General features: G+C 49.7%; 1 protein-coding gene across 1 annotated transcript; it reads right to left on the reverse strand.

Moving 5' to 3' along the window:
- Positions 1-511: 511 nt before the first annotated feature.
- KPNB1 (karyopherin subunit beta 1) lies at positions 512-22,191 on the reverse strand. Its single transcript, XM_032202661.1, has 22 exons — positions 22,110-22,191; positions 21,773-21,831; positions 19,935-20,117; positions 18,115-18,315; positions 16,064-16,216; positions 14,920-14,979; positions 14,459-14,548; positions 14,147-14,257; positions 12,820-12,921; positions 11,483-11,707; positions 11,069-11,260; positions 9,710-9,840; positions 8,375-8,522; positions 8,030-8,101; positions 5,610-5,754; positions 4,461-4,543; positions 3,747-3,854; positions 3,346-3,489; positions 3,132-3,237; positions 2,679-2,793; positions 1,903-2,064; positions 512-1,352 (listed from the first exon to the last, which is right to left on the reverse strand). Coding segments are annotated over exons 1-22 (2,631 nt in total). The 5' UTR covers positions 22,150-22,191; the 3' UTR covers positions 512-1,351.
- Between the last annotated feature and the right edge of the window lie 18 nt (positions 22,192-22,209).

The following is a 22,209-nucleotide window of genomic DNA, read 5'->3' on the forward strand; positions in this document are numbered from 1 at the left end:
GGTTCCCCTTTTACTGGAAAGACCAAGAATACAAAAAGGAAGTTTTGGGGAATGTTTGACACCATTTTATTAATCTTCAACTGCAGTGGAAAAATATAACCTTTTACAAGTGCCGTCTTGTGTAAGCTCAAGTCAGTATATATATATTTTATATAAATTTCTTTTTTCCTTTTTTTTGTTTTTGAAGTGCAGCAAGAGACCAATACCACATTAGATTTGATCAAATAAAGAGCACAAAAGGCCAAGCAGTTTCCAAATGGCATTTTATCAGATTTTGTTTGAACATTGAATTTATCCTCATTTTGCAATCCAAAATATTACCTGAAGTTTTATTTTGTTTTTCAACTCTTTGGCACAATTTTTGTGGGTGTTCGGGCTGCTACAGTACAAGTCAGGAGAGATCTTTCCCTTTGCGTTCTCACTGCCAATTCGGAGCACTTAACGCTTATATTTTTGTTTGTGAGCCTGAAATCTTGTTTGACAATTTACTTCTATACCCTCTAACGCAAGAGTTTGCTTTTTTTTTTTTAATTTTTTTTTTCTTTTTTTCCCCCATTTCTACATTCACAGTTGAACAATATTAAGGAAGGAAAGGCGCTTTGATGAAACGAGATCATGAAAAGCGTCACTCAGAACGGGAGCTCTGAACATTCGTCAGTGTTTCCCTAAAATAAAAAGCCCTAAAGAGCGACTTTCCTTTTTTTTTTTTCCTATTTTTTTTTTTTTTTTTTTTTTTTTTTACATCTCTTATGCTGCATCAGTAGACTGAACTTCGGTTAGTTTATGAAATGCAACAGCTAACCCTTTTTTGGGAAAAGATAAACTGCAATGACTTGAAGTTGAGAATGTGGATACCGCCTCATTCACACACACTCACTCTTAGACTGAAAAATCCTTCACCCCTCCTTTTATCCCGTGCACCGACAGCATCGCGTGGCCAAGGTTGCCGCGGGCGGCTGGAGGCCCGGGCCCCATCTCTCCCAGCAGCCGGAGCCGACCTCGGGCAGAGCGCGCCCCGGCTGAGCCCCGCTTCCTCTCGCAGCCCGGCCGCTCCAGGGACGCCAGCCCGGGTCTGTCGAAGAGGCTGCCCCGTTCCCCAGCAGGAGCCGGTCGTCCCCTCTTCCCCAAGGTGGCCGAGGCCAGGCTTCCGACGCGAGTCAGTGCTCAGCTGGCTGAGGGCGCCGCTGCTGTTGCTGTGGCGGGATTTTCAATGTGGTGTGTTCCAAGCCTCACTCACTCATCCTCTCATTCCCAAACATTCAGCATCCGTGCACACTCCTCACTTCCGGGTTTTTTCAAAAGATTGGAGATTTCCAGTGGGGGTCTCAGGTGTCATCCCAATGGTAACAGATCTGCAAGCAGAAAGGGCTGGTCAAAAAAGCCACGCGCACAATCCCACGGCCAGGCGATACGAGACGCTAGCAGCAAGCAGAAAAAGCTGACTCCACAGAAAGAAAAGAGGAGTAATGGGGATATTATCAACATTCTCAGGGTGAGAAAGCTGTAAGAGGCTTATTCTCCCAAAGGCAGACACTGTCCTGCCCCTCAACAATCTGCTCCTTTCACAAGGAGCTTCAGGAGGACTGTGGAGCACGCAGACTTCAACTCTGCTGCACTCGGAGGAGTTCAGGGTTGTCCCAGCCCAGCAAGGACAGAGCATTCCCAATGCAAGAGCCCTCAAGTCTGCACCTGGTCTTGTCAAAGTCGAGCAGTTCACTCTGTTTTCCTGTTTGCATTTGTTCTGATACACAAGACCACAGATGGGGCTTGTTTACAGAACAATAAATTAAAAACAACCTTCTGTATAGAACAAGGCTTTTGTGGAGCATCTCTTTCAGCCTCAGGAGTTCAGCCAATTTCATAATTATGCAACATGAAAAAGAGGTGGGTGTAATCCCTTACCAAGCTTGATTCTTCAGTTTTCTCAGTTCTTTAGTCGCCCAGGTAGCAAGGGTTTTTGTTTTGTTCGTCTTGGATCTTCTTCCTTCAGTTAGCAGTTCATGTATCATGGGTCTAGCTTCTACTAATTTCAGTACATCTTTTCCAAACGCTGTACACAAATCCCTGCAGAAGCAAGAGAGGCTTTGAGGCTGAGTGCCACAAACAGATGTGCCAGTACCGCTCTGATCAGTTCTTGCTAGCTAAAAGGAATCTGACTCACAGCTAACGTCCTTTTTAAAATGCTGCATATGGTCACTAATTTCAGCAGTAGGAGAGCTGAACAGTCTTCTGAAATTGTGACTAACTGGAGACATTCAATCTCCTGTCCAAAGACTGATCTCCCCAGCGTTTCCAACAGCTCTCCCCCTAAATTCCCCAGAAAAGATTAAGACTCCCTGGCTTGAGTTCTTCCATATCCAAGCAACTGAGTTTTTGTTTTTTTTTTTTGCCAAGATCATCCTTGAAACATCCCAGATCTGCACGCTACAGAAACTTCAACAACATTCTCTCGTACCTACTGTTTTTTACCCTGCCAGTTAAGGACCTCACCCGTGCTACCCACTTCACAAGTTCAGCTACATTTTTAAAGATCAAATGAAAAAAAAAAAAATATCCCAAACTGACATCAAATGCTTCAGCCAGCCAGGAAAATGCAGCTTCAAACACTACGGCTGCCGCGCAGAGACTTCTACCTAATGAGCGGGCTGTAAGTTTTCAAACGGGATCGGGATGCTCACCCTATCAGTCCAGCAGCACACGCCACTACTCCGTCTGTATGATCCTCATCTCCAGCAATATGGTCAATGTAAGACAGAATAAATTCTACTCTGGGCTGCACCAGCATCACATCCGCTGAAAGAGAACAGCTTCGTTACAGGGTGAAACACAGCTCATGTAAGAGGCAGACTGCTAAACAAGGGCTTCCAGCATATTCCCAGACAGCCAAAATCTGACCCCAGAACCACTCTGATACAAGAAAAACGCATGTCAGGGGAAGAAACCCCACAACGGAGGGCTCTAAGCCCACTCCCTGCTTGTGGCAGCGAGCATTCCCTCCCACGCAGAAGTGAATTAACAAGAATGTGCCTGTGGATGTGACAGCTACCGTGAAACAGCTTATCCAAACAGCTCCTCCTATCTCCCTCCGTCATTTCAGCCACAGAAAGACCACACCAGGACACAGTACTCACGATGCACATTTTCTTGGTCTCCTTTCAATCCTTGGATGATGCCAGTGTAAGCTTCCAGGCAGCCCTCCCGCAACTCATTCAGGTAATCCACCATATCATAGTCAGACTGAAAAGGCAACCGGAGAGGGTGTATGAGCAGAGCCCTTGATGAAGCGTGCACAGCCCTTAATTCGTTTATGATTTTAATGAACTGCAGAGCACACTGTTGGCTTACCTTATCAACCTGTGCTTGGGAAGCCTGCTGGAGGGTATTCAGTACAACGTCCAGGTACTTTTTAAATTCTCCTCCAATAGCAAGGGCAATATCACCAAACACCGAGAGAATCTGTGGCTTCACAGACCTATGAACGTTTTCATTCTGGAAGAGATTTCAGCACCATTACATTCAGCTGCACTTTTCTAAGAGGGGAGGAGCTAATAAGTTAAGCCATTTACTTGAAACGCAAATCCTTGTCCTCAATAAATTTGGATTCAATTCAAACTCTAAGAGACATAGTTGTCAAACACGGGATCTTCAGAGCATGCCTAACACTTCTGCTTCTCCCACCTCCCACTTTTCCTCTCAATGTGCAAGCCAACTGTTACTAACCAGCTAATGAGAAGGTAAACACTCACCCCCAAGTTCTCCAAGAGCAGCTGCATAACCTCGTCACAAAAAGGCAGGATGTTGGATTGCAGGGCTCTGCATAAGTCACCAACCAGGCCCACTGCAGCCAGACAAACCTGCAAATAGAACAGCGAGTCAAACACCCACCCAGTGAGTCAGTCTTCCACACTCTATCCGTACAGCTTCAACTGATTCAAGTGCTAAGTAGCAGTGAGAGTCTGCAACCACTGAAGTCACCGACAGGAACGACCCTCGCACAAAGCAGGGGCTCAGCAGCTGCTGTTACCACTTACAGAAAGCCCTGAAGAGCTGAGCACACAACCAACAGGGGAGGCAAGAGGTCCAGGTGCCAGCAAAGGGACAGGTTCTTGCTCTGAACCAACACTAGCAAATGCAGAGCCTAAATATCTGCCCCATAGCAAGAACCATGGCTTGACCTTCTAATGGGAATTCACAACCAGTAGCAACCTCACCCTCATCGAGGCCAGCTAATATGCAGCCACTGGGAAAACCCAGGTGTAAAGCCAATTAAGGCCTTCTGCTGAATTAAGTAGAAGTTTGGGCATGCAGACAGTAATTACAGAAAAATCTGTGGGTCTCCAATTTTTGTTTCATCACCAAAAGCTGTGGTGTTTCACAGATGCACACGTGCTGAACTCAGCACCTGAGAGCAGATGAGAAATGTAAAGGTTGCAAGCACAGGGCGACCTGGTTTGACCCACCTGGTACTCTGCGTAGTTCTTCAGTCCGATGCCAAGGAACGGTTTGAAAGCATCCATGTACTTCAGGAACTCTCCACCTAAGACTGTGCATGGAAAATATTCTCGTTAGAAAAAAATCTCAGCCCACTACGTATACGATAGAACTCACCAAAAACATGAACTCAGCATATTCTACCCCAAAGCAATACCTGTATTTTCCACAGAAACACAGCAAATCAATTCTCCACTAGATGTTAGACAAAAATTGAGCACTGGTGAAATACATCCGTCTGCACTGAAGTGATTCAGAGAGCCCAGCTGCTCGCAGGCTTTTGAAGATAAACCACCCATCCCTACCCCGTGCTAGGGAACGATGCCGGGCGCTCCCTGACCGAGGGGGACGCAGCAGCACCCTTCAGGCAGGGCTCTGCACGGGGGGTTCAGCACAGCAGGAGCACCACTGGCTGGAAACGGAGCCTTGTCACACCGCCTCTCTGCCACGCAGCTGGAACATTTCCCTTTGGAAACGGCTGCTCAACCTCTCCTCATGGCTGTGCATTACCCGGTGTGTTTGTGTTACAGCCATGGATGGGGTGTTCAGCAGCACTGCTCCTGGAGCTCCAGACACCAGCTTTGACCACGAACCACGAAGCTCCAACTGCCCGGACTGCCACAACCCCAATTTTATTTAGCTCCACAAATCCTGACCTGCTCTAACGCTGCTCTTCGCCGGTGTGATTTCTTTTAAATAAGAACAATGACTGTAAATCAGCCATTGACAAAACATCCCAAAACAGCAACGGGTCTCAGGCAGCAGGCAAGTATGAATCACTGAGATAACGTTCAGCCGGCGCTGCAGCAGCACGAAGCCAGCAGGTTCCCATTGTGCTCAGCACTGCACAGGGTAGCACGAGCTCTTTTTCCTGGCAAAATTTGTATTGTAACTACGTTATTAACAGAAAACGAGCTATTCATTCAAGAAACACAGTCTAGCATAATCAGGCAGTCTCAGGGCTTCAGTGACAGATGTGGTGAGCTGTGTGGTCAAAACGGTACCTCAAGCAAGGCAGGAACCAATGCTGTTTTTTTTGCCGGATAGTCAAAAAGAGAAGGAAGCGCACGGGCTCTGCCCAGCCCTGCTCCCCCCAGCACCCCCAGCGCAGCACCAACCTTCCACCAGGGTGCTGACTGCCATCAGGGCGTCCTCCTGCACGCCCCCCGAGCCGGCCGTGCTCTGGAACATCCTCAGCAGCGATGCCATCACCACGTCCGAGATCTGCAGCGCGTCCTGGTGCTGAACCTTCCGGAGCACGTTCTGGGCAGGAAAGGGGAAAGAGGCTGTGACTGCTTCTGCAGGGGCTGGGCTGAATTATGCCCTCACATCTCCTGTGCTGACCCTGGACACTCAGGACCACACCGAGCTGCTAAAAACAAAGCTGCTGTTTGAACTTCACTGCTGCAAGAATATGCTTCGTCAGTGCGAGCGCAGAGTCCCATTCGTTTCGGCTGCACCCCGTTTCCCAGCTACAGAACTACCAGAATTTCCCTTTCCTGCTGCACAGGCTGTTCTCCAGGCCTTCCTTTTGTAAGCTGGCATTAAATGCAACCTGCCCAAATCTGGCCCTACAAAAAAAGCCCTTCTTCCATCGCAGCAACCTGACAGTCTCTTATTGCCAATTAGAGGCTGCACGGAAGCTTTGCTTCTGCACCAAAGAATTAAACTTCAGAGATAATGCCTGTTAAACTGAGATGTAAGCTTGACTACTGCTAACTGCAGTCAAACCTCTCCTATCTGGGATAAGCAGAGAATAAATTAACATAGAAACAATGCAAAATGCATTAGTTTACACGAAGACGTTTAGCACTGAGGCATCTGAAAAGCAAAACTGATTTCTGAAGAGAGCAGAGGCAGCCCCACAGCAGGGGAGCAGCCTGGGAGCACGGCAGCATGGCACGGCGAGCAGGGGGGCTCCCCGGGTAAATACCTGAGTTTCTCCTCTGCTCTGCTCCCCCTACACAGTCCCGATCATCCCTTTTGGTGTCAGACTACAGAACACAATTTTGACTTGTCCTTATTTACAATAAAATTGCACTTCCTATGAAAAGATTGATCCCTTAACCTGCACAGGAGGATAATTATTTGACGCCTGATTCCTTTAAACTGAGTCACTGCAAAGAGGTTGAGTTTGTTCAAATAACAGGTCTTGATTTTCTCGTTGCTTTTAAATACTACCAAATGTTTTCCCCCTGTTGGATGTTCATAATGGTTTCTCTCTGCTGCTGGAAATACCACGTAACGAAACGGCACGTTTTACTAAGTTACACTGAAAAAATCCTCCTGCTAATTTTTCCTGAATGGAATTAAGGATCTGCTGCAGCTACTGTAAATACTTAAAGCTCAGATTTTGTGATAACGAAGAAAGCTGTGTCTGCAAATTAAAACTAGCAGCTTAATCCACGTGTGCTACCTGTACCAGCTTCCAGAAGGGAACGGGGGTGTCCCGAAAGACCTCAGTGACTGAGGTCTCCCCATTAAATCCCACCATTAGGGCAGATTGTTTCCATCTACTCTTTATTTGAAAAATTACCCTAAAAATCAGAGAGAATCAAAGCATCAGCTAATGCTACAGCCTTGAAAACAATGCCCAGGAGATTTTATAACCTCACTTAAGAGGACGGAAGCTAAAACCCGTGGCCAAGCGAGGCAGGTTTTCACCCGCAGGTGAGGAAAAGGCTCGGCCTCCTCAGCGAGCAGAAATGAAAGACAAACTCCAGAGAATGGGAAACAAAACAGAACAAAGGAATAAATCTGAGCAGAGAGAGATGCAGAACTCTGCTTTTATTTCAGATTACATGCTACTCAGCTACATCTCCAGGAGAAAATCCTTTCTTCTGTGAGCCGCGCAGAGCTGTGCTGATGCTGAATCCACGTCTATTATGCAGTTCTAAAGCAGCACCTTGTAACTTTTAATAAGCTGGGCATGACAGCACAGCACAGCTCTTCCCGCAGCGCAAACAGGACGGCTTCGATATCAAACAGCCCGTATCTCAGGTGGACGGTCTGATCAACGTCCAGGGCAGTTTTAGAAAGAGGTGGCTGTTCTCAGCTGACTTGGTAAGAACAGGCAAGGAACTGAAATGTGCTACTGCTCCACGTCACGTGGGCTGTTCATTACCAGATGTTTAATTTCAAGGACACTTAGTGCATTTTAATTAGTGCCGTTTTAAATAAGAACACCAGCCACAAGAGGCAGATGAACAAATTAAAGCTGTTATGGAGACTTTTTTTCTGCCTGTGCCAACCAGAGCAGTTGTTCAGTCCATAGCTGACATAAGAGCCAATCTGAACATACATACAGCCCTTAACACGCCACATACAAGGTACTTTCTATTTAAAAAAAAAATTATTTTCAACTTTGAGTCGTACTCTGCTGCAAGGGGTGAAGCCTTCTGAACCCTGCACCACCTCCCACAGGTCTGAACTCCCCGTTCAGAGATCAACACCCCAGCTAATTCTGCATCCCTGGGGGCTCAGGGTCACCCCCGAACCACCTCTTCCCAAAACCGCAAAGCAGGAAACAGGAACTTACCTGGAGAGTAGCGCAGAGAAGAGACTGAAGATCATTGAACTGGATTCTGTCTGAAGTGCTCTGGATATGAGACTGAAAAAGAACAAACCCCGCATATAGAACGCCTTCTCCACAGGCCATGAAAATCCAGCAGATTTTGACAGCACTACAAGTTGCAGAGAATCAATTTTAAATATTTGCTTCTTCAAAATTTAAGATGAGAGGTGTGTTTGTAAGCTTAATATATCTACTATCTATAAAAACCAAGGACACGTTATACCATGATATATACAGTCAGCAACAACGCTCATTTTTCTATTCCAGACGAAGCCACACAGCAGGGCTTTAAGTATCACGGTCACCTACCTCCATCTGCAGAACTTGCTGAAGTCGTTCCATAATGACCAAAGTTGTCTTTTGGACAGCAGGGTAACAGTCCTTGGCACTATTTTTCACTATTTCCATCAGAGCTTCATATGCAGAGCTCCTCAAGTTATTCTGGTGTCCATCAGGCCTGTAACAGAAGGAATGTATTTGCAGCTCCCAGTGCTCAGGCTTGCTTAGAAACAGACTTTTTTTTAGTAAATTGGTAACAGCTAAATTTTAGTGTTGTGACAAGCTGAAGCAAATCGCATTTCTGTATTCCAAGACTTGAAAGTAAATGAAATTTCTGAAGCCATTTTCGGACCATATTTTTCATTTGCTATTAATGACTTCCAATATCTTCAGTCACAGACAGCAAGTCCAGGAGCAAAAATGCTTCAAACCCACATCTTCCAGTGTGCTGTTACCCTGCCTGGGAAGAAATGGTCTCAAGAGGTGAGAGGCATACATTGCTACCTCTCCGACATCCCTCTGAGACATCAGCGAGGGTGTTAAGCTTGAAATAAAAACAGGGAGATCTATGCTAAGACGGAATTCAAGCCTTGAGCGAGACACTACGCTTCTGGTTGGAAGAGAACAAGACAGGAAGAGAGTTTAGACTTTGAATTGTTCAGACAGGGACACCATTTAAGAAGTTATCCTGCAGCAAAAGGCTTCAACTGAGGATTGAACTGATTCAAGAATTGAACTGCAGAGCTGTTGAGATTCTTTATACAACCTTGAAGGCAGAATACGACTTCATTACCCTTATTTTTGCCTCTGCAGAACTGAGAAAATATTTTGCCTTGTCTATTTATATTTCAGCTTTGTTGGGAGAAGGACAGTACAAACCTAACTAAGCCCTCAACTCTTCCGGGAGTACCTGGTGCTAACGTAAACTGATTTAGCATGGCAGCAATAACCACGGCACAGATCAGTCATGGTAAACTAGTTACATCTTGCTGTGATCCTGATTATTCAATGGCCTTCTAGCCAACCTTTAAGAGTCTTACAAATACTGTACAAAGATCTGCACAGTCTTACACTGTGGTCCAAAACTTCAAAGGAAAACATGGAAGAGGCACTCCTGGGGGAAAGCCCAGGCCTCCTAGAAGCAGGTATGGACTGAGAAATTATTCTCTATTAACAGTGTTCTTCCTCTGGAAGAGTGTTCTATATTTCACATGAAGTCAGAAAGCCCCATCTAATAAAACATCATTCAGATCTAAGCTGCAAGAGAAAGATGACCAACAGCCTAAAGTTTTGTTTTGCTTTAAAAAAAAAAAAAAAAAAAAAAAAGCATCTTTGTAGAGCTTAAACCAGCTGGGTTAACGTTACCTATCTGTGGTCTCCAGAAGTTTCTGAACTATAAGCTCAAATGAAGAGGATAAGCAGTAGGTTGCTGGTTCTTCCTGATCATCAGCTACATCTGCAGCTTCATAGGCAGCTTCAGCAAGACTAGTGAAGGCCTGAAACACAGAACAACCATTTCTATTACGTGAGTTTACTCTTGCAAGTCCAGAAACACACACCCCAACAGGTCTTATGGTAACAAAACAATCAGGTGCAGGATTAACAGTTCCCTCCGTGAGCTGGTAACGATTTAGCGCTCTGAACTTTGTTGCAAGGGTGACAAAGGTTTCGAAGACTCAAACGTAAGCATCACCGTGCGAGGCAGTCACGCTGCCACAGGCACCTGCAGGGTGCTGCTGGTCCCAACAACTGAAGAGGCAGACTGCCTGACCTACACAGGCTATTAACACTCTACCCACTACCTGGCATTATCATTGCAAGTTAAAATCGTGGCTTAGACAAGGCTGCAGGCTGCTCAAATTCTCAACTGCAGAACAACCGTACCAGCTCTGAGACAGGTGGATTAAAAAAGCTGAAAGCTTCCTCATTTTCACTTCAATCTGAAGACGCATACTAGTCATCATCTTCAAAAGACAAAAGCCACAGCTACATGGACTTTTGCCAGGATCAGCAGATCAGGGAGAAGCTTCCACGCTGACTAAAAGTCTTCAAGCCTCTGGAATACTGACAGAATGAATCTTGTCATTTCTAGAACTTGTTTTGACGTGCAAATACTCATCTCCAGCTGAACTCCTATTTAGCAGCTCTGTTAAAAGGCAGTAAGGGACACATCCTCTTTATAGTGAAAGATCAGATATGCTACGTGGTAGTACACATTCATTAAGCTGAAGTTAGCAACCCAACCCGAGGGATTGCAGCTCTGTAAGGGAACAGAAAAATCATGCTCCTCGAATTAGTTTTGAAGCTGCTTCAGAAGCAGGCTCAGGTAACGGGAAACAAGGTATCTTGAATCTCCCTCAAGATTAAGCAGGCAATCCAGCTGCCCCCAAGAAAAAAAAGTCCCAGCATGCCTTCTGTAAGCACCCCTCAGACTTGTTATCAAGAACAGCTTCCACAGCATTTTCAAACTTAAGGTAACTTTACACTTAGTTTTAAAGGAGAAAATTGCTAATATTAACTATATTTCTTAAACAGACTGGAGATAACTTACAGTTAACAGCTGTGCTCGCTGGATGACCAAGTCATGAATCATCTCTGAAGCCCATTTAAGTGTGTGAGCATATCTATGTATGTGTTTGTGAGCTGTGCTCCCCCCACCTTTTTTTTGTTTGTTTGTTTTTTTAGAAACTTCTCACACACCGAACAGCGAAGGGACAGCCTTACCCAACACACATTGGAGGCCACTCGGGGCTCAGCGCTCAGGCCCTCAATCAGACACTGCAGCAGTGGAGCGAGGTAAATGTCATTGATGGCAGCTTCGGGAAGCATCTCACAGATCCTGCCCACAGTCCATGCTGTTGTGTCTCGAACCACAACGCTGGGGTCCTTCATTAGTTCTATTAAAGTTGGCATTGCCTAGAACACAGATGCAGCCAGGAGAAAGGTGTGATCATATGCAATATAGGGAAATACGAACTGGCCACTGTTTCTAATTTTAATGTATTACCTATGGTAAAGATTAAAAGCAGACCTCCTGCTGCTTCTCCTCAGATTAAGAGCAACATGCAAAGCATGTGTCCTCCAAGTAAATCCGAGTTTTCTGTTCTACGAGCCTCCAAGAAACACAGATAATCTTACCTGTATAACTAGTGGTTTGAGCTGGTTAGGCTCTGGTCCTTCCAAAATACACCCAAAAGCCATCACAGCTGCATCTCTGTATCGCCAATCTGGATTTTTAATGTGTTCTTTAATAAATGGCAGCACGTGAGGAACAATGTCATCTTCGCAGCAGGTCGCCAGGAGCATGAGGCAGACTCCTGCTGCTTTACAGGGGTTCCAGTCATCGTCGTCATCATTTTCATCCTAGGAGGAGAAGAGCACCCTGTCAGCCTGGGAGAACACCTCTCACCACTCCGAGGCAGTGGCACCCCGTTGGCTTTACTGCGAGTAACACTGCCCTGCGGCCAGGTGTTCATTCAGGTCTGGGAATGCTGGAGAAGCAGCCTGAGTTCCTTGGTTCCTTGCACCATCGGTGCCTTTCCATCCCAGTGTAAGGCTCCCAGCTCCTTACTGACAGGCCTACAGCACCCTCACACATCTTCCAAAGTGCTTCTCTCTCCTCTAGGTGGAGATTTTGTGGTTTACATTTTTTTATTTCTTTTTTTTTAATCCATGCCATTGCCTTGCAGAGTGGCCACTGCACCTGGATACAGTCAGTTAAACAGCTTCTTCCCCCCAGCTGTTAGCTCAGCCTAGTTCCTTTGAAGCTGTGTACCTGTGACTCTATTATCTGTTTTATCTTTCCTGGTTTAACAATCACTTCAGAACCTCCTGCAATTTAACTCTCCGCACCCAAGCGGACAGCAATAGAAGAACAGGGAAACAATTCTCTGGTTTCACTAGGAGCACCAACCACTTTCCCAGTTCATCACAGTAAGTAAATGAACTCCATGCTGTATAGCTTAATTAACAGTTTTATTTTATAATTAGACCTGCTGTAGCAAGTGATTCCATTAATTTTTATTAGACTGTGCAACAGAGTCCGTCCAAACAAGTCCCCGTGAAGTGCTTAATAGCTACTAAATAAACATGGACCTCACAGCTAAGAATGTAAAGCTCAGGAATTCCAGAAATTGGATCTCAAATGTTGCTCAGACTCTGTATTTAATTTCACAAGGAATGCAGGTAACTATAAAACCTCTTCAGAAATCATAAATACAAAGGTGTCTTAACAGGATTCAGCAAAAAAGGACAGTCCCTGCAGTGTCCAGGTCTCAGCCCTAAGGAACAAGGTGTCATTATATCAGATGCCTCGTCAGGGACCAAGGGCTGCTGCTACAGGTGCTCAGGGCAAACACACGGCTATAAACTGCCCAAGGGGACCTAAAGCACCTTTTGGACCAAGCCTGTCAAGAAGCCAGTTACCCAAGTGAGTGATCACCACTTTCACATGCAGCAGGCATTGTGCAACTCACCTGTTTTGTTAATGTCTGTGTTAGAATTGGGACCAAATACTGTAATGCTCCCTTAGCGTAAAATTTGCTAGTGTGCTCCGGAGGCCTTCCTTGCTCCGCCGCCTAGAAAAAAGGTTACAGAAAGGTTCTCAGTGGCTATTTAGGCATGAAGTCTGAGTTATGAACTGCAGTAGATACAGATTCCCTTTTGCGTGCTTTTCTCTCCTTCCCAACACAAAGTTACCATAACACACAGGAACCTCAAGGACACCCTGCACCAAGCCCAGTTAAATATTCAATAAGCAAGTTCAATTTGCTGTTCCATACATGTGTTGTGCCCCTCCTCACATAGTGCAAATATAAATATTTTCGGTTTGTAGTGACGTATAATTAACAAGTGACCCCAAGTAGGAAAAGCGAGAAGTCTTGCTGCATACAGACTAAACCTACATGCTTACTTTCCTTTTATCCTTGCTATTTTGGGCAGGCAACACAAAATATATATCTAGCTACTTTTAAAGATGGATATGATTCATCTAGAGCCCTTCAAAGTTTAAGTTGTTATTGATCTGTGCAACTAATTTATGCAAACAGCATCTGCATGCAGAACAATACCCCAAATTCATCTTCAGCCCACCCATTGTAAGGGATAATGATTACTTTTATTGCATCCCATAATTTTAAACTTAACGCATGAATAATGCATCATATAGAACGTGATCAATCTTCCAGCACACCAGGATAGGACTAAGTTGCCTGTGCCTCTAACAGACCCTAGAAATCCTACACATCAGCACAGCGGCTACCAGGCCTCACACACAGCAGGTAATTCAAGAAACACTCTCCCCTCAAGATGGAACATATCTCAGCAATTCAAGATGCTAACTTCATGAGGCATCAGCTCAAAGATGCTACTATTGGTGGCCCCTGTGCAACCTCAACAACAAGCTTCACGATTACCTTGAACAGCGGAACAAAGCAGTCGTAGCTGAGCCCTGGCTAAGGCTAAGGCAGCTGCCAGCACCCAAGCTAGCAGCTAACAGCTAAGTTGGGTAGCACAGCACTGCTGAGGTCTGCAGCACACCCGATACCCACAGAGCCAACAAGCCTTGTGGGCTTTGTGCAGCCCCAGGTCTCAGCTTGTGTATCAGACATGCATCACGCAGCATCAGAGTGGTGCATGGTGTCTCATCATAGACCCAGAGCTGTCCCACGAGGGGCTCAGGTTGGCTGTCCTGCAGTAGCAGAAGCTTTGAAGAACAGGAGGGCTTCCCATGTGGTTTAAAAACATTCCCATACAGATGCTCACAGGCATTTGCCTCTTTTCAGTGGTCATTTCCAAGCTCACCTCTGATGCCTCTATAGCAAGGTCCATCTCCTCGTCGCAGACGTTGGACCAGAACTCTATTCCCTGCAGAGCCACCTCATCTATGTCGCTTTTCATTGCTTCGATAGTTATCTGTAGAAACACAAAAGAAAGGAAGAGAAAAAAATGTTTTAGAACGTTATTTCTCCTCAAATATGCACCCTGATTCTGAGCCAAGTGGTGAAAGATTCTAGATCAAATCAAGACCATAAGAAAACTTTTCCTCTCAGATTAAGAAGAAAAGGAGTATGAGCAGAGATCAGACAATGACATATAAGAAACCTGAGTACTCACAGCAAAAAGAGCCGGACCCATGTATGTCTCCATATACTGATAATAAAGGGACATTATCTTCACCAAATTCTGTAAGGCAGCCACTCGTACCTGCCAGAGGACAAAACAGATCAAAGATGTGACATTTCCCTGAGTGCTCTGATCAACAAGCATAGCTGTAGCCTACCACAGGCTAACAACCCAGACCTGGTACTGATTTAGTTTACTCCATACCTAATAGAGGTCTTTCACCACAAGCAACTTAAATTCTCTTGGTGGTTTACTATTTTTAAGTATAAAATTCACTGTGTTTGAGAATTTACATGTACACCAGTCTTTTAATAGACTCCTTTATTTTATGTAACACTTTTTAATTCTTTATTATGATGCCAGAGATTCTAGTCATCTTCCCAAGACAGGAACAGGGGCAGATCAGGGCACTTTTTGTCCACCCACCTTCGCGTTGTATCATTTTCACTCACCCTTGTGTCTGGACATTGCGTTGCTTCACAGACTACTTGCATAATAAAGTGCCTTTCAGACTGGAGAAGAAATAAAAAAACATTAGAACTGTATTACAAATGCACTGAAGTCATTGCAAGCCTTCCTATGGCGAATGTATTTTGGGTCAGAGCTAGTACAAGCACTCAAAGAACACTTCTAAACATCAAGGAAAGGTGCGGGTTACTATTCACTGCAGTATTTTGATTCAGTTCTTCCTCAAAGTGGAATCCCAATCCACTTTAAAAGATGCTTAGCAGGCTGTCCAAAATAGAAAGATAAGGCAGAACTGAAGATACTACATGTTCTGAGACAGCAAAACAAAACAAAAAAAGCTTACTGTTTCATCGACTACTTCAGCAACTGCTTCAAGAAAACTCAAAACTCAGTCAGGACATACATTTCTTGGGGCAGTATCTGGATGGTTTTGCATTTTAGTACGAAGGAACAGACTTAGAGGCCCAGGCTATTTACAGCCCTGAAGCCCAACAGGAGCAGTCTGCACCTGCACCTCAAATCCTGAAGGACTCCAGTGGATCCCCATCAACACCTGCTGAATAGTTGCCTATGAAAGGTTTTCACTGAAAGACCTTCTAAGCTGCAGGTTCAATATTAATTCGATCTTCCCCATACTCTCCCTGGTAGGGACCTAGAGAACACACTTAATCCAAACAAGGGAAATTAAAAAACAAACACCCAACAGACGCCCCTCTTTTGAAGGCTCTTACAGGCCTTCCTCCCCCAGCCATTTCCAGAGGCAAAGTTGGACCTGGATTGCTGCCACACCACTTGAAAGAAAATGCTGATCCAAGCTTGGCCGCTTACAGCAGCATTACAGAGTAGAGTTTGATTTGGAAGCAGAGCATCTAATAGGCTAAACTCTAAGGTCAGTCCAAATTTATCCTAAAAAAGTCAATGATGCTTCCTTTCCATTGATGAGCCTCTCTGAAGACTCCCCTGGCATTCCTGCACTACAGGAACACCCCGATTTCAGGAAACGAATCCAAGTCTCAGCTGTCGTTGAGTTATGCATCAAAACTCAGCGTGGTGCATGATTTCTCATCACAGACCGTGGATTCAGTCCTCGCATTTTAGGCCAAGAATCGCTCCTATTGCCCCCCTTACCTCTTTGTCAAAATTTGCTTTGGTGAATTCCAAAGAGTTCAGGAGTGCATTAGTAGCTGCTAGCTTCACATTGTTGCTGGGCTCTTCCTTTCTCATTCCCTGGATGATAGCTGTCAGGATCTCATTGGATTTGTCCTGAAGTTGCTCTGGGTCCTGGAAGAAGTGTTGATAGAATTACTTGCCAGCTGAACAACTTTCTCTGTATTTAAAGTATCAAAGTTGGAACCCAAATTCTACAAGCAGAAATTAAGGCATTAAGGCCAGAAGTCTTTTGTTCCCTGTGACCACCAGAATTAAATACAGGAGATTCGTGCACCTGCACATCCTTACAGCTTCTGATACAGAAAAGAGAAGCCTGAACTGAGGAGGGAGATTCCAGGTATTTAAGTCATAAACTCCACTCTTGCAAATTATGGGCCAACAAGCTCCAGGCTACGTGACCCCAATCAGCAAGTTCAGGATGCTGACTGTTTACAGTCCTGTTACATTTTGGGCAGAGCTCTATGGCAGCAGTTGTGATCGACGCTGTTATCGGTAAAGCTGTCGGTCTTCTCTAGACATAGGATGAAGACATAGAGCATGGGCCAGCAGCAAGGAGAGCTGGCTGCTCAGCATCAAGGCTTCAATATTCGAGGTGTGAACACAGACCAAAGGTGGTTTTTTCTACAGTGTAAATTGACTACAAGATTTGTGTTGTTGTATCAGAACTTACCCAGCTACAGATCCCCAAACTAGGGGGACACTCACAGTGTCACAACGGGACTGACACCAGCTAAGTGCAGAGATCTTGGCTACAGAACACCCAGTCAGCAAGCCGGGGTCTCCAAAAATCCTAAGGCTAACGAGAGGTACCACCCAACCAACCTGCAGAGTCCAGCAGGATCTCCTAACAGATCCCACCGGACCTGCAGCCCTCCTGTGAGCTGGCAGATTTCCTGATCTCTTTCACTCAGCCTCCAAGAAGCAACTGACCTCCACCCACCCTACTCCTGTCCCCCAGCACTTTGCTGTTTTTTCATTGTTCTGTGTCCCATCGGCCAGCACAAGCTACCTGTTCAGCACGCTGACAAGCATGCACCTTTTCGGGTGGCTTTCAAAACCCCACTCCCACTGCTCCTTCCCTATTCCTTACCCCGCCTGTTTCTGTCCCTACCTGTCCGTGGTCATCTCTTACTGCTCCTCGCCTTGCCCAAGGGCGCTTCCCTCACCCCCTTTTCCCTGTCCTCCAGGAGAGGGGCACCTGCTGCAGACACCACACGCCCCAGAGCTCCCTGCCTGCTCCCAAGGCAGCTGCGATGCCCTCGCTGCGTCCTCCTGCCCGCGGGCAGCGGCACAGGAACGTCTGCAACTGAACCTGCTCACGAGTAAACCAGTCCCCTGCAGCCCAACACAAACACCGAACAGAAGATCTCTCGTTCTGCCTCCCCAGGCTGAAGTTCACCAAGCAATGTGCTGGATCTGCATTCTCACAGGCATTCAGAGGCACCAAAGCGCAGCAGCCCGTTTTGTGTTTCAGCGGGAGCTCTGGCAGCACGCGGGGGCTTCGCACGCAGCTCAGAGCAGACACCTGATGATCTGTCGTGACACCATGAACTACGCTCATAAAACCTTGAGGCCTTTTGCAGACAGTGCCCCAGAGAGCGAGGTGTTGTTGCCTGTGCTCCTTTGTTATCAAAAAAGGAGACTCCTGGTGCAAGATGGAGCTACCACCCAAAGGAACCAGGCGCTCCCCGCTCATCTGAAGCGCTTCACCCACCCAGCCACAGGCTGAAGTGTCCTGCCAGCACCCCTCCCCACCTCACCACCACTGCCACACAGACTCCAGCCTGCACCTTACGAAAGGTGACCTGGATTTCTGCTGGGAAAGCAGGTCAGCTCTTTCAGACACCGTTCTGCATGTTTACTGCCTGTCACCGTTCGCTGAGATCCTCGGGACACGAACAGCCGCGAGGAGGCTGAGCAGCTTACCAGGGAGAGGTGTAAGGAACAGAAACCTGGAGGAGATGAGCTGGGAGGGGTTAGGGCAGCTCGGCACACTTCGACATACTCACAATATCCTGGCAGATGTATCCGATGGCCTCCAGCGTGGACTCTTTCATGTGCTCTGTGCTGTGCTGGTTCGTTACGTTAGCCACCAACTGGGGAATGAGCTCGGGCCACTGGCTCATGGGGATCTCGGCGCAGGCGATGCCGGCCACGCACTGCGAGGCGGAGCTGGGCCGGTACGTCTCCGTGCCCAGCGTCTGCAGGACCTGCAGGAAGGCATCAGCAAAAGCACTCGGGTCAGCACCCAGGGTGATGGGCGCCGCAGAATGGGCCCCTTCCTCAGAAAAACAGCTCACTCGCCTCATTTCTCCCCCTGACCACAGCCAGACCCCGTTTGAGATGAGCTTGGCCAGGGCTGCCCCTGCAGGAAGCGTGCTGCAGCTGCGATCGCACACGCTGCCACCACATCCTCTGCTCCCCACGTGCTGCACAGTGACGTGCCGAGCGCCCCTCCCCGCCTGCACCACGGGGAGAAGTTCCCAAAGCTGAGCAAATTGGGCTTCAAAACCCTCCCGAAACACCGCTTATGCCAAGACCATCTGAACATGACTAAATAACTTTATTTCTTTTTGCTTGCAGTCAACCAGAAGAGGAACTTCCTCGTACACCTCAGGAACTGTCAGGGAAACCCAAGGAGGGAGGGGCACGGATTTGTGTCAGACTCCTGGCACAGCTCGGCCTCCCCCAAACCCTCCCAACAAACACCCCAGTCCTCACTTTTTTAATTTCTCTACGATTCCTCCCCATCCCCAACCCTGGAGCAAGGGGAAGGCTCCTGGCTGAGAGCACCGAAGACCACACAGCCTCACCACGGGACGAGGACCAGGACCTGCCAACTCCCTACCAGCTAATTAACACGCACTAATTGGTCACTCAGCTCTTCCACACAGCGGTGGAAGTAACGGCAATCCTCACGGCTGAGGAGAGGGCCAACCGAGGGGAACTGTTAAGGGGAAGCACCCAACGTGACGGCACGGTAACACAGAGGGCTCTGCGTTAGTTTGACATAAAGGCAGCAATGAAGAGGCTTTGGAAGCTTTAATATGTGGCAATACGACAGCTCCTGGCGACAGGATAAGCCACGATCCCTTCTCTAGCATCAGTGCAAGTAACAGGCCACGTAATCAGTGCCCCAACCTCACTCTGCGGGAGGCAGGCTCAGAGCTGTCTGTTAAGGCAAGAGCAATGAGATCAGTGCAGAGCCCACGGAGCGCTGCGCACACCCGGGCACAACTCTGCTCCTGCAGACCTCAGCCACGTGGGCAGGGCCCGGGGGTCCTCAGGCAGAGCCCCCACCTGGGCACAGGTTTAACACCACCGCTCCCCACGTGGAACCTGCCTGTTTATGGCCACGTCCCTCTGACACGTCAAATCTGCCAGGCCCTGTGCTCGCACCCGTGGAGCACCTCTAAGGCATTCACGAGGGACTGGAACCCAGCTGAGGAAGCTGCTCCAGTACAGGAAAAGAAAACAAAACCAACCCAGCTGAAGCCACGGGGCGGGGAGCCGTGCCCACCAGCTCCAGCCATCACGCCCGGCTGTTCAGCCCCCCTCTGTAGAAGCATTTCCATGCCACAATCTGAAGAGCAGCAGCCCCACACCCTTTTGGTTTGCACCCTACTGCTTCCACAGGGTGCACAGGCTATGAGCAACGGAGCACCAAAGCTGAGTCAAGTTACTGGTCCTGGGAAAAGGAGCAGCCACCAAGTGGGAGACTGAGGCGGAAAGGGATGGAGGAGACACTCATCACTCCTCCCCCCCAAAGAGAAACCAACGGGCTAGAACCAGAAACCCAAACAGGAGAGCAGGGAGATGCGGGACTCACATAGTTCTTGACCTCTCTGCGGGCGTTGGCGTCGATGGCGAGCCATCGCTGCTGGTACTGGGCCTTGATGTCAGGGTCCTTGGAGGTGAGGGAGTTCTTGATCTGCAGCCCGGCCGCCACCCGCGCCACCTGGCTGTTGCCGGGGTTGGCCAGCACTCTGGACAGTTCCACCAGGAAGGTTGGCTGCAGACGAGGAGGAGGAAGAGGAGAGGGAGGAGGAGGGTGCTGAGACCCAGCCCGAGCCCCCAGCACCCCCCCAGCCACGAGCCCCCCACCCGGGGTTACGCGCCCAGCTGCTGAGCAGAACCACCGGGAGGAGGTGAGGTCAGGCCCTGACTTTGCTGGGTGCCATCAGCTCACCCGAGGGGCCACGGCCTGCATAAAGCATTGCTTCAATAACAACCCAGGTCTCAGGCCGAGCTGGGTGCCCCTGGGTGGGCATCAAACACGTGGCGAGGAGCCGCTCGCTGCCTCGCTTCGGGGCAAGCACCCAGCCTGAAGTCTCAGCAGCAAAACCTCCACGTCCCGCTGGCTGCACGAAGCCTTTGCTGCTAAGAAACCTCCCAGGAAAGGCTGGAGACAGCCCTGTGGTTCTCAAACCTGCTCTGTGCCAGGCAGGGACGCGGCTTTCCTGAGAGCATGGGGCAGGGAGCAGCACGCAGCCCATCGCCAGCTCTGGGTAAGGGGGCGCGGGGCACACAGGAGGGTTTCAGGGCACCAAAAACGGCTCCTTTTGAAATTTAGCTCGACTTCCAGGCGTTCAACAGAAAAATAAATTAACTCCACTATCTTGAGCTTTGCTTTTTGGGTGATCAGCTGCTCCTCCTCACCCGGCTGCTGGGCTGTGCAGCGCTCCCAAGGTTTGAAATGCAGAATTTGGGAAGAGAAACACGTGGGGCAGCCTCAGCTGGGGAGTGCGGGGCAGGAGAAATGCTCGGAAACGTCAGAGCCCCCCAGTGCCCCACACCACGGCACCGCCCGCCCATCAGAAATGCTCCCGTTTTGTATCAGGCTGTGGGATATTGGGTAAAATCGGGGAACTGCCCCGAGGCAGGGTGAGAGCGCTGCTGCCTTGGGGAAGGAGCCAGCCCCAAGGCCCTGGGAGCTGAAGGGCCCTCGGATTTCCCTCTCAGATCATTCTCGTGGAGCTTTGGGAACAAATCCTGCTAAAAAAGGAAATCTGACGGGCCTCAGACCCAAACCGGCCCCCACGCGGCCACGGAAACGGTGCTGGGGAGCCTGGGGGGTGGGCGAGGAGCCCCCCGTGGCCGGGTGGGGACAGGGCCGGGAGGGGCGCCCGGTGCCCGCGGGGCCGTCCACGGAGCCGGGGGCGCCCCCAGGAGGACCGGGAACGGGGCCCGGAGCCGGTGCTGCTCTGAGGGGGGGGGGGTTGGGGGGGGTCCGTGCGGGTCCTGCCCCAGCCCCGCCGCTCCCGGTGCCCCCGGGGAACGCCCGAGGCCTGCGGGGCCCAGCCCCGGGGCCCTCCCGGTGCCGCACGTGCGGTGCCCGCTCCCCCCCCCGGCCCCATTTCCCCCCGGTTCCCCCCCCCCCTCCCCCCGTTCCGCCGCCGTTCCCCGCACATGGCCCCGGCCGCTCCCCGCCGCGGCGCCGCCATTGGCCGCGGGGGGGGGGGGGGGGGGGGGTGGGGGGGGGGGGGGGGGGGGGGGGGCGCCGCCATTGGCCGGGCGCGGAGCGGGAGCGGGAGGGGAGGGGGGGGCTGGGGGGGGGGGGGGGGGAGCGGGGCCGCCGCGATGGCGGCAAGGCCTGGACGGGCCGGGCCGGGCCGGGCGGGGCGGCCCCGGGAGGGTGGTGAGGGGGGGGGGAGGCTCGGCGCTCACCAGGTTCTCGATCGCCGCCTGCTCCAGGAACTTCTGCGCCGCCTCCAGCTCCGAGCGGTCTGCGGGGAGGGGGGGGGTTGGGGGGGGGGGAAGCGGCCGTCACGCGGCGGCCGCACCGGGCCCGGCACGGCCCTGCCCGCGGGCCCGAGCGGCGCCCACGGCCCGGCCCTGCCCGGCCCGGCCCATCCCGGCCCCACCGCGGCTCCGCTCCCGGTCCCGTTTCCCCCCCCCCCTCAGGGCCTCTCCTCCGCCGCCCCCGCCCCGCCCGGCCCCGGCCCCGGCCCCGCGCCGCCACCGCGCCCCGAGGCCCCCTCGGCCGCCGCCGCCGCCGCCCTACCCGGCGACACGGTCTTCTCCAGGATGGTGATGAGCTCCATGGCGGCGGCGTGGCGGCTCCGGCACCGGCGGGACGGGGCGGGGCGGGGCGGGGAGCGGCG

The sequence above is a fragment of the Aythya fuligula genome, chromosome 24 (assembly GCF_009819795.1).
Source record: "Aythya fuligula isolate bAytFul2 chromosome 24, bAytFul2.pri, whole genome shotgun sequence".
NCBI classification, from domain to species: Eukaryota; Metazoa; Chordata; class Aves; order Anseriformes; family Anatidae; genus Aythya; species Aythya fuligula.